Source organism: Crinia signifera, chromosome 7 (genome assembly GCF_055691185.1).
Source record: "Crinia signifera chromosome 7, ASM5569118v1, whole genome shotgun sequence".
In the NCBI taxonomy this organism is placed as follows: domain Eukaryota; kingdom Metazoa; phylum Chordata; class Amphibia; order Anura; family Myobatrachidae; genus Crinia; species Crinia signifera.
Window position 1 is genome coordinate 182,802,545 of NC_139223.1, and position 16,369 is coordinate 182,818,913.

Here is a 16,369-nt window from a genome sequence, read left to right on the forward strand (position 1 = left end):
CTGTACAATGTATTGAGCAAAGAGCACACATCCAAACAACAGTGCAATATTATTATTATTAATAGCCACTATACTGCAGTTCTTTCCCACCACAGATAGGTTGACAAACTCCAACCGGCAAAGAAAAAATGGGTAAAAAAAAAGGGAAAAAGGGTGGGAAATCTAGAGAGAAAGAGGAAGATGATACTGTAACCCGTCAGCGGCGGGTTGGTGGACAGGACGGCAGCAGCCTTCAGTGCTGTCTGCCTTTCTCCATTTGCAGTTCCTCAGCAGAGGAAAATCAATGGGCATTTGAGGAATAAAGGCATTGGCTTGAGGGGGCCAGTCATCAAGTCTTGGTTATTACTGACCATAAGAATCTACAGTATATTGAAACGGCCAAACGTCTTAATGCCCATCAGGCTAGGTGGGCCATGTTTTTTACCCGTTTCAATTTTTGCATCACCTTCAGGCTGGGCTCCAAGAATGTTAGGCCAGATGCTCTTTCACTGTGCTTTATTACTCATCACAAGGTACGGGCACCTGCAGTCCCTATCTTACCAGCCACATGTATTAATGCTGGCCTTACCCAGACTTTAGAGAGTCTCATCCACCATGCGCAGGATCATGCCCCTGCTCAAACTCCGGCTGGTCATCTCTTTGTTCTGGACAGTCTCAGACGTGGTGTTCTCCTTCAAATTCATGATAGTAAGATGGCAGGTCATCTTGGCGTGTTTAAGACCTTAAAACTCCTATCTCAGAATGTGAAGTGAAGTGGCCTAGTATTTCCCGAGATAACAAAGAATTTGTGCTCTCCTTCCCGGATTGTGCCAGACATAAAGGAGCTCTGTCTCTGCCGTTTAACGGATCCGTTCGGGACTTAAATAGTACACATCACATCGCATTGCATGCCTTGTACAAAGAGTATGTGCAACACATACTTTTTGTACCATACGATGAGATGTGCGGGAGCGAACATCTCTTAGTACAGAACGGACGGTCTGGGAACGGACCGTCTATGGGCAGCTTAAGGCAATTGCCATCGGCTAAAGCCATGGCCAGATTATTTCTTTGACATGTTATTAGACTTCATGGTTTACCAATGATAATGTCTGGTAATTTTGAAGAAGGTACATTATGCTTTAAAGGAGGCTGCATTACGGGAGGTGTTCTCAGATAAGTCCAAATGTCCCCGATCCTTTAAGGTTGGCGATTGGGTCTGGCTGTCAACCCAGATATCAAATTCCGGCAGCCATCACCCAGATTTGGTCCGAGGTTCTTTGGTCCATTACGAATTATCAAGAGGGAGGACCCGGTAGCCATCCAGTTACAATTGCCCAAATCTCTTAAAATTGCTAATACATTTCATACTCAAACCCATAATTTTTTTGATGGATAAAGGAACACCTTTGGTAGAGGTTCAGGGGCAGCAGGAATTTCTGGTGGAATGGATTTCAAGATTTACCAGTGTTCTCTGTGCTTCCTTGTCCATTGGAGGGGATATGGACCTAAAGAGAGATCTTGGGTCCTAGATAAAGATCTACATGCCCCCAAACTTAAGAAAAAGTTTTTCCTTGAGTTCCCCCATAAGCCTGTTGCTAGGGGTTTGTTAAGCCCTCCTCAAGGGGGGTACTGTCACCCGTCAGCAGCGGGCAGGACGGATAGCGGCAGCCTTTCAGTGTCGTCCACCTGTCTCCATTTGCAGTTCCCCAGTGGGTGGAGCAGCAGCGGCAGGGCTTCTGCTAGCAGGAACGGAGACAGTCCCCAGTCTCTTCTGCCCGCTTCAGTATCCCCTGGGGCTGGTCCCTCGGCAACCAGGGGATGTAGTGAAGGGCTGCAGCTGACAGCTTTTGACTGGGTGAATGAGAACTTCCACCCAGCAATTGCTATGGTTACCCAGTGAAGCAAGCCGGGCTAAGCAGCTGATCCATTAGATCCAGGGGTAAAGAAAAAGGTCACTCAGGGAAAAAAGGTGGGAAATCCAAAGAAAAACATGATACTGTTACCTATCAGTGGCGGGTCAGTCAGCAGGACGGCAGCAGCCTTCAGTGCCATCCACCTGTCTCAGTTTGCATTTCCCCAGTGAGTAGAGCAGCAGCATCAGGGCTTTTGCTGGCAGGAACAAAGACAGTCTTTAGCCTCCGCCGCCCGCTTCAGTATCCCCTGGGGCCGGTCACTCTGCGATGCTATGGTTACCCGACGAAGCCAGCCAGGCATAGCAGCTGATCCATTAGAGCCAGTAGGCTGGGCTGGACCTGGCTCAGGTGATTGGACACCTGAGCCCTTTTAAAGGATCCAGGTTAGCACAACCCCTCCGGTGATAGCATCCATTTTGGGCTCACTCACCTGCCTCTCTGCTGGCTCCAGTTACCCAGGTTCCCTCTACTGGCCTGCTCCTGGTTCCAGTCGTACTGCTGTCGGTCAGTCCAGTTCCTCAGCTCCTGGGTTCACTGGTCATCCAGTTCCACAATTGGCCTTTATGTGCTACACATACTAAATATGTATCCCCAGGGAAATAAAGATGGCTCCGAATTTGGGCAGATTTAATACAGCTCTCATGCAAAGTTAGTAAGCGATGTTAGTTGCCGGGGGTTGCTTATTTTATGCAGAGGTTAATATTAACCTCTGCATAAAATAAGCAACCCCCTGCCAAACTGTGTCAATTCAACTTCTTTCCTCAGCCTGCAAGCAAGGGGAAGTCCTGGTCATCCTGGTGCCTATGCACACTGCGTTTTCCAACTGGTTGCCCCTGCTGTTCTCTGATCTCATCACTGCTGTCTCTGGCATGTCACACTCACCATTTGTCTTCCTTCCTGGTACTTCCTTGGCTCATCACCATACCCTGCTGGTCTGATTCCAGTCCTGGTCCAATCTTCAGTCATCCAATTATCCAATCATCCAATCTTCAATCATCCAATCTTCAATCATTCAATCGTGGAATCTTCAGGTATTCTTTTTCTTTTTTAAACTCCAATCCTGAACATTGCCTTGTCCTCTAAGAATTAACTGCATGAATTATATTGTTTATGCAAGGACTGCTATCTTGTTTTATGCAAAGGACATCTTTGTTATCTTGCTATTTATCAGAGACTTGCATCTATTTATTATTTTGTCCATTCAAAGAAGTATTGATGCTGGATATATTATTCTTTGTATGAGTTCATTCATTAAACCTGCTCATTTTAACCCATCTCCTACTGGTCACGTCTCTCTTTCTGAAATCCACACAACACCATCAAATCCACCAATAATGACAGTTTGTACTGACCTGATGGAATCGAGCGGAAATCAGGGGACACCCGTGGATCTCCTACAGAACATTGTAAATCACTTAGAGCAGCTTGAATCCATGCAGCGGCAGATGGCGCAATATCTACAAACTTTGGCATCTCCCTGGGCCGTAACTACTACTGCCGCCAGTTCCTCATCTACTACTACAACAACCAGTAACAGTTCTTCTGCCTCCTTCTCTCAACCGGCCTCTGGGCATCTACAACTACCTACGCCCAATAAGTATGATGGATCTCCCAAGGCATGCAGAGGCTTCTTAAATCAATGTGACGTACATTTTACACTACAGCCATCTGAACTCCAAAGCCCAAGTGTCCTACATTGTGTCTCTCCTTACTGGAACAGCATTGGAGTGGGTTTCACCACTTTGGGAGAGATCGGACCAATTGCTTTCCAATTATTCTGCCTTTATTTCCACCTTCAGAAGGATATTTGACGAACCAGGCAGAGTGTCTTCAGCCGCTACAGAAATTCTACGAATTCATCAGGGCAGTTGACCTGTAGGTCAATACGATGTTCAATTTCAAACCCTCGCTTCTGAGCTTTCATGGAATGAGGAGCCTCTGTTGTCTGCCTACTGGAATGGCTTGTCCGGCCGTTTGAAAGATGAACTCACTACCCGTGACATGCCAGACACCCTGGCCGAATTAATTTCACTCTGTACTAAAGTAGATCTCCGCTTACAAGAGTGTCAGTTGGAAAGAAACTGCTTTGATTGTTCACGTTTCCGGTCCTTCACAGGTCCTGCACCTTCTTCCAGACCTGCTTCTTCCGTGACACCACCTGCTGAAGAACCTATGCAAGTCAAACATTTCCGTTTATCACTATAAGAAAAGGCTCAAAGAAAGAAAGAAAGAGACTTTATGTATGTACTGTGCGTCTTCTTCTCATCTTGTCACTGCCTGTACCTGTTGTCCAAGAAAACGACCGCTCCTAGTCGCCAAGGAGGATCGCCAACTAGAAGTATTATTGCCATTCTCCACCTCGATTGATTCCACTATCTTCGTCAATCTCATTACATCACAAAGAACAATCAGGTTGAAAGCCCTGCTAGATTCTGGAGAAGCAGGGGATTTCATCTCTTCCAGACTCACTACTCAATTCTCCATTCCAGTACAAATCTTTGGAGTAGATGGCAGTAGAATTCTTCACGGTCAAGTTTCTTTAATAACACATCCATTAGAACTCAAAATAGAACCTGCTCATCGTGAATTCTTGGAACTTCTTGTTATTTCCAAAACTTCTCATGATACCGTTCTAGGAATGCCCTTGCTGGCTAAACATAACCATCATATTGACTGGTCTGCTATGAAAATTATGGCATGGGGTTCACACTGCTCCTCCTGCCTACATCGAGCAATACCTCTGCAGCAAGTTCATTCTTCAGCATCTTCGTCATCTTCTTCGTCAGCTTCTTTGTCACCACCTTCCTCATCATCATCTTCCTTGTCTTCATTACCTCCGCAGTACAGCCAATTCTCTGATGTCTTCAGCAAAGGCGGGGCCGATACTCTTCCTCTTCATCAACAGTGGGACTGTTCCATCGAGTTAATTCCCGGAAAAACTCCTCCCAGAGGTCGTATTTACCCTCTATCTCTCCCAGAGACCAAAGCCATGTCCGATTATATCAAGGAGAACCTTGAAAAGGGTTTATTGGACCATCCACCTCACCAGCGGGAGCAAGCTTCTTTTTTGTCAAAAAGAAAGATGGATCTTTGAGACCATGTATAGACTATTGTGGCTTAAGTGACATCACAATTAAGAATCGATATCCTTCCCACTCATCACTGAGTTATTCAACAAGGTCAAGGGTGCTACAGTGTTTACCAAATTCGATCTACGAGGTGCTCATAATCTGATACGCATCCGACAAGGAGATGAGTGGAAAACAGCTTTTAACACTCATGATGGACATTATGAGTACTTGTTAATGCCCTTTGGCCTCTGTAATGCTCCTGCCGTATTTCAGCAATTCATGAATGACATGCTGTATTCTTTCGTGGTGGTCTATTTAGATGACATTCTTATCTTCTCACCCAAACTGCTTCAGCATAGGAGAATGGTGAGAGAGGTATTACGTTGACTCCGACAAAATCAACTCTTTTGCAAACTTGAGAAATGTCTTTTTGAAGTTTCCTCCATTCCTTTCTTGGGACATATCCTGTCCAGTACCAGCTTGGAGATGGATCCTGAGAAGGTAAAGGCTGTTGTGGGTTGGATGGCTCCTAGCACCTTCAAAGGAATTCAGCTCTTTGTAGGCTTTTCAAACAGATTCGGCATGAAAAGCCGGCGGTCGGGATCCCGGCGTTCAAAATCCTGACGCCGGAATCCCGAACGCCGAAATCCCGACAAGGGGGGACGTGGATCACCCCCCCTTGTGGGCTCGCTGCGCTCGCCACGCAGCGAACCTGGTGCCTCGCTACGCTCAGCACACTAATTTATTCTCCCTCTGAGGGTGTCGTGGACACCCATGGGGGGAGAAAGTGTCGGGATTTCGGCGTTCGGGATTCCGGCGTCTGGATTCCGGCGTCGGGATTTTGAACTCCGGGATCCCGACCGCCAGGATTTAAACTGCATCCCTTTCAAACTACTATATACGATTCATCAGAGACTTTTCTACGATTGCAGCACCACTTAGAGCTCTTACCCAAAAAGGAGCAGATCGAGCCCATTGGCCACCTGAGGCAGTCAGAGCATTTCAACTACTCAAGCAAGCCTTTGTTTCCGCTCCCATTCTTTTACAGCTTGATGTCACCAAACCCTTCGAGCTTGAAGTGGATGCGTTGTCCGAAGGGGTAGGGGCTATTTTTTCTCAGCGAGATAAAAATCAAGAACTCCATCCTTGTGCATATTTTTCAGAAAAACTGCTACCGGCGGAAAAAAATTATCCTATCGGAGAACAAGAATTGTTAGCAGTCAAATTGGCCTTTGAGGAGTGGCGATATTTTCTTGAAGGTGCTCGTCATAAAATTATTGAATACTCCAATCACAAAAATCTTTCCTTTCTACGTAATGTCCAATATCTTACATCTCGACAAGCTCGATGGGCTATGTTCTTTGAACGTTTTGATTTGCAGATTAAATTTCGTCCAGGTACCTTAAATGGAAAAGCTGATGCATTGTCTCAGTCTTTTGATTCCATCGATGTACAACCACTTGCTCCACAAACTATTCTCAATCCTATTGTCCTTGCTCAAGTATCTACTCATCCTGTACCACCTCCTGGTAAGACATTCGTGCCATAGAATCTTTGGAGAAAAATATTAGCGTGGGGTCATTCTTCTTGTTTCATTGGTCACTCAATTCAAAAGACTCTGACATTTCTTCTCCATTCCTATTGGTGGCCTTCAATCCAAGCTGATGTAACTAACTTCCTCACCTCCTGTGTAAAATGTGCTCAAAACAAGACACTGCATTCTTCTCCTTCTGGGACACTCCGTCCGCTACCAGTGCCCACAGAACCATGGACCCATTTATCCATGGACTTCATCTCCGAATTACCTCCTTCTAAGGGATTCAGTCATTTGGATTGTGGTGGGCAGATTTTCCAAAATGGCTATTTTTTCCCGTTAAAATCTCTTCCTTCAGCTCCAGCTCTAGCGCAACTTTTCATCAAAACAATCTTTAAATTGGACTTTCAAAAGAGATAATCTCTGATCGAGGGGTACAGTTTGTTGCCAGGTTCTGGAGATCCCTATGTGCCGCAGTCCAGATTAAACTTGAGTTCTCCACTGCCTATCAACCTCAAACCAATGGGCAAACTCAATGGGTAAACCAAGATCTTGAAGCCTTTATCCATCTTTTTGTATCCTCTTCACAGGATGACTGGCTAGAACTGCTTCCTTGGGAGGAATATGCACATAACCACTCTTATCATTCCTGCTCAGGTACCACTCCTTTCTTCACTGTTTATGGGAAACATCCTGGATCTCCTGATTTTACAGATTTACCTCCTGTCGAAGTACCTGCTGTGACATCTTCTCTTCATCTTTTTACTAAAATCTGGTCTAATGTGCATGAATCTCTTCTCAAGGCTTCAGTTCGGTACAAAAGATCCGCTGATAGGAAGAGACGTGCATCTCATAGTATTAAAGTTGGAGATCAAGTCTGGTTATCTACTCGAAATCTGTGACTCCGTCTGCCATCTATGAAGTTGGCTCCGCATTTCATTGGTCCTTATCCCATCATCCAGGTCATAAGTCCGGTGGCCTTCTGAAACTGCTATCCTCTATGAGAATCTCCAATTCTTTCCACATGTCCCTCCTGAAGCCATTTGCAGCTAAGCAAGTATCAGAAGCAAGTTCCCAAACCTCCACTGGTCAAAGCTAGAGCAGATGCTGAATTTGAGGTCAAAATAATCGTAGATTGTCATCATTGAAACTCTCATCTTCAATTTCTGGTAGAGTGGTCCGGTTACAGTCCTGAGGAGAATTTGTGGGTAGAGGAGAAAGACTTACATGCTCCCAAACTTGTTACTTAATTCTTCCAAATAAATCCTCACAAGATTTGTAAGTGTCCTGGGGTGACTCAGAAAGGAGGGGGTACTGTCACACGCCGCCGTGGCTTAGCAGGGCAGGTACAGTACTCAATAGTCCTTGCCCGCCAGCGGCTGGCGTGTGTCCGCTGGGGTCCTGGTCGGGTAGGCAGTGGTGGCGTTGTGCAGCTGTGAGCGGCAAGCATGGATTCAAACAGAGGCACGGCAGTCTGGCTGTCAGGAGGCTGGCACCGGAGTACGGTGCCACCATTTAGCTTGAGGGCAAAAGCAGTGATTGGCCAGGTTGGGTCTTCTCCTCCCATTCTGTCCAGTTAGCCTATGGCAGTCCTCGCCTTGGTATAAAGGGGATCTACCTAAGTCAATTTGGGTCAGTACAACTTGTTTCCTCAGCCTGCAATCAAGGGGAAGTCATGTTCCTCCTGGTGCCTATGCACACTGTGCTCTTCAGCTGGTTGTCCCTGCTGGCCTCTGATCCCATCGCTGCTGTCTCTGGCATGTCACACTCACCATTTGTCTTCCTTCCTGGTACTTTCTTGTCTCAACACCATACCCTGCTGGTCTGATTCCAGTCCAATATTCAGTCATCCAAACATCCAATCATCCAATCTCCAATCATACAGTCTTCAATCATCCAATCTTCAATAATCCAATCATGGAATCTTCAGGTATTTTTCTTCTTCTTTAAATTCCAATCCTGAACATTGCCTTGTCCTCTAAGAATTACCTGCACAAATTATATTTTTTATGCAAGGACTGCAATTTTTTTTATGCAAAGGACATCTTTGTTATCTTGCTATTTATCAGAGACTTGCATCTATTTATTATTTTGTCCATTCAAAGAAGTATTGATGCTGGTTATATTATTCTTTGTATGAGTTCATTCATTAAACCTGCTCATTTTAACCCATCTCCTACTGGTCATGCCTCTCTTCCTGAAATCCGCACGACACCATCAAATCCACCAATCGTGACACAGATTCACCTCCCAGATATTGGCTCAGGAGCCTTTAGTTAGTGTCCTCCCCAGTCAGGCCCCGTTAGTCAGTATTTCACCTGTTAACTGTTCCTGAATGGTCTCTGATACTGTTTTCCATCATAAGACCTGGTGGCACCAGAGTTGGGGTGGATCTAATCTACCCCTCCAAACGTGGCTATTAGAAGTAAAGCTGTAGCATTTGCTGGTAATAGTCACCCTCCAGGATGGATCAACAGAGGCAGAGCAGGACTTGCTGTGGCCATTCTAAACAGCGGTCACGGCTGATTCATAACAGATACTTCTTCCTCAAACAAATGTCCACTAACTCCTTCATAGGCTCTTCCACTATTCTAAGTGCCTCCTGTCCCCAAACCTATTAACTGTTTGATAAACTAAATTGTGCCAGAAAAAAAGCCTTAGGCGCAAGGGTTGAGCTATAAACGGTGTTTTTTTTAATGATAAAAACAGTAAAAACAAATAAAAAATTTTTGATGATATTTGTTTTTACTGTTTTTATCATTAATACCCCACCTTTTATAGCTCACCCCCTGCGCCTAAGGCTTTTTTTTTTTTCAATTTTTTTTCTACCAGTCTTACCTGTGGGTGTTTTGGAAAACACCTAGAAAAATTCCAGGGCTGCATAGGGGGTGCGCAGGGAAAGCATAGTTCATCCACAATTTCTAAATTGTGCAAGACTCGTGCAATCCTACTTCCTTGAAGTTTATGATCACTTGCTCTAATTTAGCACTCAATCTTCATTCCTGCTACATATCCCATCAAATCAGTCTTTAATAATGCTGTACACATTTCATTAAGGAACATCTCTCCTGATGATAGCTGTCATTTACATTGTGGGGGCTTATGGGTTTGCAATATGATGGCTACTGGGAGTCCATTTGCGCATGCATCATATGACATGTGCTATGGGGTGTACTTGAAGGGTTCAGTTGCATAGTAGAACTGCTATAAGAAGCCCACAGGGTCCAAGCTCCAGAATGTGTCCTTGCATTTTTATGATTAGTGGAAAAATAAAACTTTGGGAGGTTTGACTGCAAAATACAGGTTGGTGCATCCCATCGATTATATTCAAATTTTTCATACAAAAGTTAACTTTTTGTTTTTCACTTATTCACCTTGAGGGTCTTGTTTTTTCTTAGTTGATCGATGTCTACTTCTTCCTCTTCCTCTTCAATGTTTGGGTGATTGCCTTTGGAGTGGCTCGTCAGGGGATCCTGAGACTGAATGAGCATCGCTGGGAATGGATTTTCCGCTCAGTTCTATATGAGCCGTACCTGGCTATGTTCGGGCAGTGGTTTGAGGATACAGATGGTAATCCTTTTCTGGTCATTCATATTTATATATTGTAAGACAGAAATAGAGATGGAGGGGGAGATTATACTGCACGTTCCTATGGCTGACACCTGTTAGGGGGCTTGTGTTGGTACTGCCAGTCAGAAATGTACCAGTAACTGCAAAAAATGTCCTTTGCCATATGCCATCATGAGTGAAGTGTAAACAAGTGGAATATGCACATACTGCTCCCGTAAGCAATGGAATTTGCTGTGCTATTTAAATTAATAAGCTGTCCTACATAATAATAATGTAAACATAATTAAAAATAAAAAAGTCAGAGTTAATGGCTTTATTATTGTATAAAAATGGCTAACAGCAAATGAGGGCTTATAACCAATGCACCTGCATCTGGCTAGCATGGAACCCTGCAACCACGTGGAGCACTAGGGGGGGGGGGCAGATATTGGGGTAAATTTCACACATTGGGGAAAATTTACTAACAGCCTTTTTTTTAGTAAAAACACGAACAGGTGTTTTCGTAGCTATTCATAGCCGTAAATGCGTATTACGAAATTTACAAAGGCCAGAATTTTCGTATTCTTTTGACAGGCTTATTTCTATTCAGGAATATGAATGCATACGCCATCAAAACAATACGAATAGGAATCACTATTCATTTGAATGGGGATTCCAAATTTACTAACCGTCCTTATGTAACGAACGGAGGTATTTGTCCTAATTTTTCCTCATTTTCCAGCCGTATTTGGCAGAAGCCTGCACGGATCATCTAGATACATGCAGGCTTCTAAATGTAAAAAGTGATAAAACAATAAAAACAGCAATTGAGAAAATGAGGGGCCAAAAAGAATGGGGTCCACTTTATTTCTAAAAGCAGCACCAGGCTCAAGGGCCAAAATACAGGGGCAAAATGAGTAGGGGTCCCCTGTATTTTGAGAATCAAGCCCAAATAGCCAGCAGGGGGAAATCTTTATGTTCAAGTTCCCCCAACCAAAGCATTCACCCCCCGAACTGTTCAGCCGGGCGAGGATACGAATACGAATACTAATGCATACAGCCGCCTACACCATCGGAAAATATGAATCCAGTAAATACAGATGGAGCCAACCAGCTCCCACCAGGGGCGCGTGTGCACGAGACACTTGCGCACCCCGTGGCATCGTATCTTCCCCCGGGTCTCCGCCGCCTCCAGCGGTGCGCCTCGCCATCCCCCCTAACCCTGCCCATCTCCCTGAAGCGGAGACAGGCAGGGACCCACAGCACCGCCATCGAGAGACGCATCCCAGTCTCTATCGCCGGCGCTCGCCAGAGGAGGGGATCTGGAGGGCGCCGGCAATGGATGGAGCTGGCTCCATCTGTATGGCAGATTAGTAAATATGCCCTATTTACGAGTTGTATTTTCTCGGAATATACGGTTGTATTCATATAGTAGATTTCACAAATTGCATTTTAGCAAGATGCAGTTAAACAGGACCTGCTTGGCAGGATACCATTTTTTGTGTTCTCTGCCGCCACCGCAAGAGGACCTCGGACTCCCACCAGGAGACCCTGGACCCCGCCGCCACCACAAGGGGACCCTGGACCACCTCCGCAACTGATATAAGTGGACCCTGGATCACCTCTGACGCAGCTTTCTTCCCATTGGTGACTATACACCCCTTGTCCTGCTGACCGGATTTAAAGTAAAAACAATGAGGCTTACTGTACATTAAAATGTATGTGTTCTTTTTATGATCCGGACGTCTTGCCTTCCTGTCCAATCTCATGCTGCGGTTGGATCTGATGGCTGCGGCCCAGCCACATATGTGTAGCTGGCAGCATAGTCTCCTTCCTGGGAGACTATGGGTTCCCTTGAAAATGCTAGGTGTGGCCCCAGCTTAACTCTTTACATGAGCCCAGGCTTGTTGGAAACAGCCTGATACCACTTTTCCACCAAAATCAGGATTTTTGTGGGTGTTACCACTGCCCTATTTTTGTAGGTTTTTCCTGGGTTCACACTGTTTCCATTGAAATGGAAAAACCTGGGAAAGCAGGGCAGCAGGGGCACCGGCAACCACGGGTGGGCACCGGCATGCAGGCACAGCTGGATGGGTGGTCAGCTGCACGTGGACACTGCTGATCAATGGTGGGTGGGCACCACTGGTCATTCAGCGACTGATGGGGCATCTGTGAGCAGTCACCGAATGGCAGGTAACCGTCGGATGGGCAGCAGCAGGTGGGCAGCAGGTAGGCAGTGGGAGGCGGCTACGCAATGGCCAGCCTCCCCTGCCCGGGTCAAAAAACATGAGTAAAAACTGTTTCCACAGCTCGTTACCTGTGTTTTACCCTCTAAAAACACTGCTTGTGTCCTGGAAAAAAACAGGTCACTAGACCCGGGTTTTTTCCTTGTCACCATTCATATCTAAAAAAACGTGATTTTTAGGTTGGTGGAAAAGCGATATGAGTCAGCTGGAAATCAGAAAGAGAGAAAGGAGGAGACTGCTGCTGTAAAGGGCATTTTCTCTACCTAGCCCAGCCTGGTTGCAGAAAGTCCAGCCTGGCTGCAGAAGTAGAGACAGGTTTGCTCCTTTGTGGAGCTGGGGGTATGTCTGCACTCTATAGAGAATTATAGATATATATGATCCACAGATCAAATCCCCACATTAGATCGGTTCGCGGGGGTGCAGTTCCCAAACAGTGGTAGTTTAAGCAATGAACAGGAAGAGAAAAGGACTGTTATTTAGGGAGCACACTTGAACAAAGAATGATTACATAAAATTTTACTTTTAATGGGTCATATTTTTAAAAGGTCCCATTATATGACATGATGGGAAGCCGCAGTGAAATTAAAGAGGTTCAAATCACACGTACAAACATATACTGTACACACACAGATGGTGTTTTTAGTGACAAAGAATTAAGGAAAAAAAGTGATCCTAAAAAGATCTTGAACTGAAAAATGTCAATTTTCTTAATTGAGCAGGTCTTCAATGTGTAGAGAAAAAATAATAATTTATTGTCCAGAAGATGTTTTTATTGTATAAATACCTCTGACAATAAAGGTTCTTATGTTTTGTGCCCAAAATGTGTTTTACTGTTTTATCACTGATACTCTTATTTTACCCTTTGCTGGTCCGCTAGGGGGTCATGGGCGTTTTCATATACAAGGCCCAGGAATAGGTGTATAATTATCCCCTGTGTTATGTTCAAATGCCACCAGATGAAGTGCAGTCACCTGGGTTTGAAACCAGGTGGTCTTAATGATTCTGGTATACTTATTGTAATTAAATGACCGGCCGTTCTCTGATTGGCTGAGAGCTCTCTCAGCCAATCAGAGAACGGCCGGTCATTTGACAGGTATTTTAAAAAGCTAATAGCCGCCACTGCGCGTCCCGTCCCCGCTGCTGCTATTTGTTATCACATGCCCGGCTAGGTCAGCCAGCAGCACTCGCCGCACCCGGCACCCGGCACCACGTCCCCTCCCGACTCCCACAGAGCTGCTGATATATATGAACATCACCGCCCGGCCAGGTCAGCACTCCCCGGTGCTCAGGGACCCGCTGCCCACCCCACTGCTCCACCGGTGTCTGCATGCATATGCCTGTCAGGTGGGCAGGCATATGCATACAGGGAGGTCGGACGTGATCATATGTACTGGTCGTCTGACCTCCCTGATACAGTCCGATGCGTACGGGACCGCGCATCGGATCGGATCAGATATCACACACCTGCGATTTTGGCCCGATTTCACCCGATTATAGGCACAAAGTGCCGAAATCGGATGAAATCGTCCCAAAATCGGATAGTGTATGGGGGCCTTTAGGCTTTCATTGGTATTTAGGGGGTGGTCAGGTTTCTCTAAGCGTCGCTGATTGCTTAGAGTATGTGTCATTCATTTGTGACTACCTCTCCCATGATGCAGGGCGGCGCGTCACGTGATCAGCAAATTCTGCCCACAATCCTCTTTGTTGTGTCACGTGATCGGCGCCGTCCTCCCAGATGCCATTGCGGCGCGTCACGTGATCGGTGTCGTCATCCCTGTGGTGCGTCACGTGATCGGCGCGATGTCATTAGCTAGTGCCGTGTCATATTTCTGCGCCCATGTATGTCTGGGATTGCTCACGTGGTCGGTCACCTGACCCCTCGTCTATCTGTGTAAGGTGGTATGGGTACACCAATCATTGGCTTTCCTTTGCTCAACCCGGAAATATAGGGTATATCCAAAAGTCAACCCCGGCCCTGTATTGAGCATATCGAATAACTCAATGAATTATATGTCATTAAATTGCTTTTTTGTTTGTTATATTCAAGTTTTCCTTTAAGTGTCTTATTTACATCTTATACGGAAGGTCTGTTATTGGTGGTGGATAGTTATTCAATAAAAACTTCTAGTTATATGTGATTGTTATTCATTATCCATACCTCGATTGTAAGTATAGTACGTTCTTGCTATATGTATTTTTATGAGATTAGAGACATATTAATTGCATTGGTAACGAATCATTAAACAATATGTGCTGATCTATTCTGTTTGGATTAGTCTTGTTGTCATAGAAGGTTGTAAGTGGAATTCATTATTATCCTGATAAATAAATGTTCAAATCTCACTGGGCCATTTCAGAGATCATACAAATTATTATATAAGATATTTGGTTTGTATCTAGTGTAATAAAGTGGGATATATTTGTGTATACATTGGCTTTCAAAATAAATAAATAAATCTGCCTTTGTATAGGGAACATTAGTGTCATGGTGATTAAAGAGGTAGTGGAGATTAAGTTGGTGATTTAATGTGTAAAAAGAGTTTTTTGGAGAAAAAGATGGAAATAGAGATGAGGAGTAAAATAAACCAATTGGTGTGAATTACTGTGATGAATTGGTGTTGGGGATATTAATTGATCAAGACAAAATCACAGTCAAAGTGGATTAATGTGATAATATTTGGGGAAAAATTATTAATCCAAATATTGGATATAAGGTGAGGATAAAGTGATGGTGTAAAACTTGTGATAATGAATGAAGGAGGAACACTGTCCTCAAGATGTGATAAATCTGTGCTGAAAAATAAACTTGTGTAGGGGGGAGGTAAATTGTTCCAGTTATATTACTCATAAAATTCTGAGTCAGAGGAGGTATATATTTTATTGGTATAAATTTATTCTGAGGGTGTTCTCCAGTGGTCCATTGGTCCACTTATTGTGAAGGTGTTCTCCATTTTCTTCATTGGTTAATATAATTTTTATGGACAAAAGAAGTTTGCTGAAATAACATGGGATCATCTTCTCTTTTCTACTGGATTTCGATATTGGGCGGTGGGTATCTTTTTACAGTGAGAGTTGAAAGGTAAGTATCTGGACCTGTTGCTATTTACAGTGTGAGTTGAAGGTAAGTATCTAGACCTATTGCTGTAAGCCTGAGGTAGAATGGCTTGGGTATCGCAAAGGAAAGGGAAGGAGGGGTTTTAGGTGATAATATTGGATGTCAACATATATATCCTTTCTGTCAATTGTTGAACCTATTGTGACAATAGGTTCAATTGGTTAAACCTATTGTGACATATATAGTCATGTATATTCAAAGTAAGTCTCAAATGCAATGGCTTGGGTGTCGCAAAGGTAGAGAGGATAGATATCAATATATACTATCCTTGCTATTGATAACTGACACAAAAACAGAGTTGAATCGTTTCTTATTGTCATAATTAGCCGTGAGTACATCCTAGAGGGGTCTTCAATTGGTATGACACAATCCATGTCCTGATTTAAGTCATAGGTGACCTGATGGTAAAAGGTTCTGGGATTATTACCATCTGAGATGTAATAAGAAACAGGTATCCCTCAGATAGCCAGATGTTCACAGGAACGAAATATAGCTATTGGCCTCATTTAATCCTTTCGGAAAGAGGCTATCAAGGAGAAAAATCATTTTGGTCTCAAATTGGAGGATTTTTTTTGTCTAAATCTCCTCCTCTTATTCCCAGTTTAATATGCTTGATACCAAATGCTTTCAGACCAGCGGGATCTCCATTATGATACTTTAGAAAATGCTTGGCTACTGTGGTTAGTGTTTTGAATCTCAGTGAATCCCTCTGGGCATTGCGTATCGTTCCTACGTTTTCTAGAATTCGAACTTTCAGAGGTCTCTACGTCTTTCCCACATAGATCATGCCACATGGGCATTCAAGATGGTATACAGTGCCGATCGTTGTGCAGGTAATAAGGCTTTGAATTATCCATTGCTTGTTATATTCGTCTGTAACGGATTCTCGTGGGACCATATACTTGCACGCTTTGCAATGTCCACAACTTTTAGAACCTTTTTTAAGAACTCTTGGATCA

General features: G+C 44.3%; 1 protein-coding gene across 1 annotated transcript in view; it reads left to right on the forward strand.

The window, feature by feature from the left end:
• Window positions 1–16,369, forward strand: part of LOC146021315 (transient receptor potential cation channel subfamily M member 8-like) — a gene marked incomplete at its 5' end in the record, with an annotated part of 560,542 nt that overhangs the window by 443,958 nt on the left and 100,215 nt on the right. The window contains one exon of the mRNA XM_083155109.1: window positions 9,899–10,070. Within this exon, the coding sequence (XP_083011235.1) occupies window positions 9,899–10,070 (172 nt within the window). The remainder of the gene's footprint in view (window positions 1–9,898; window positions 10,071–16,369) is intronic.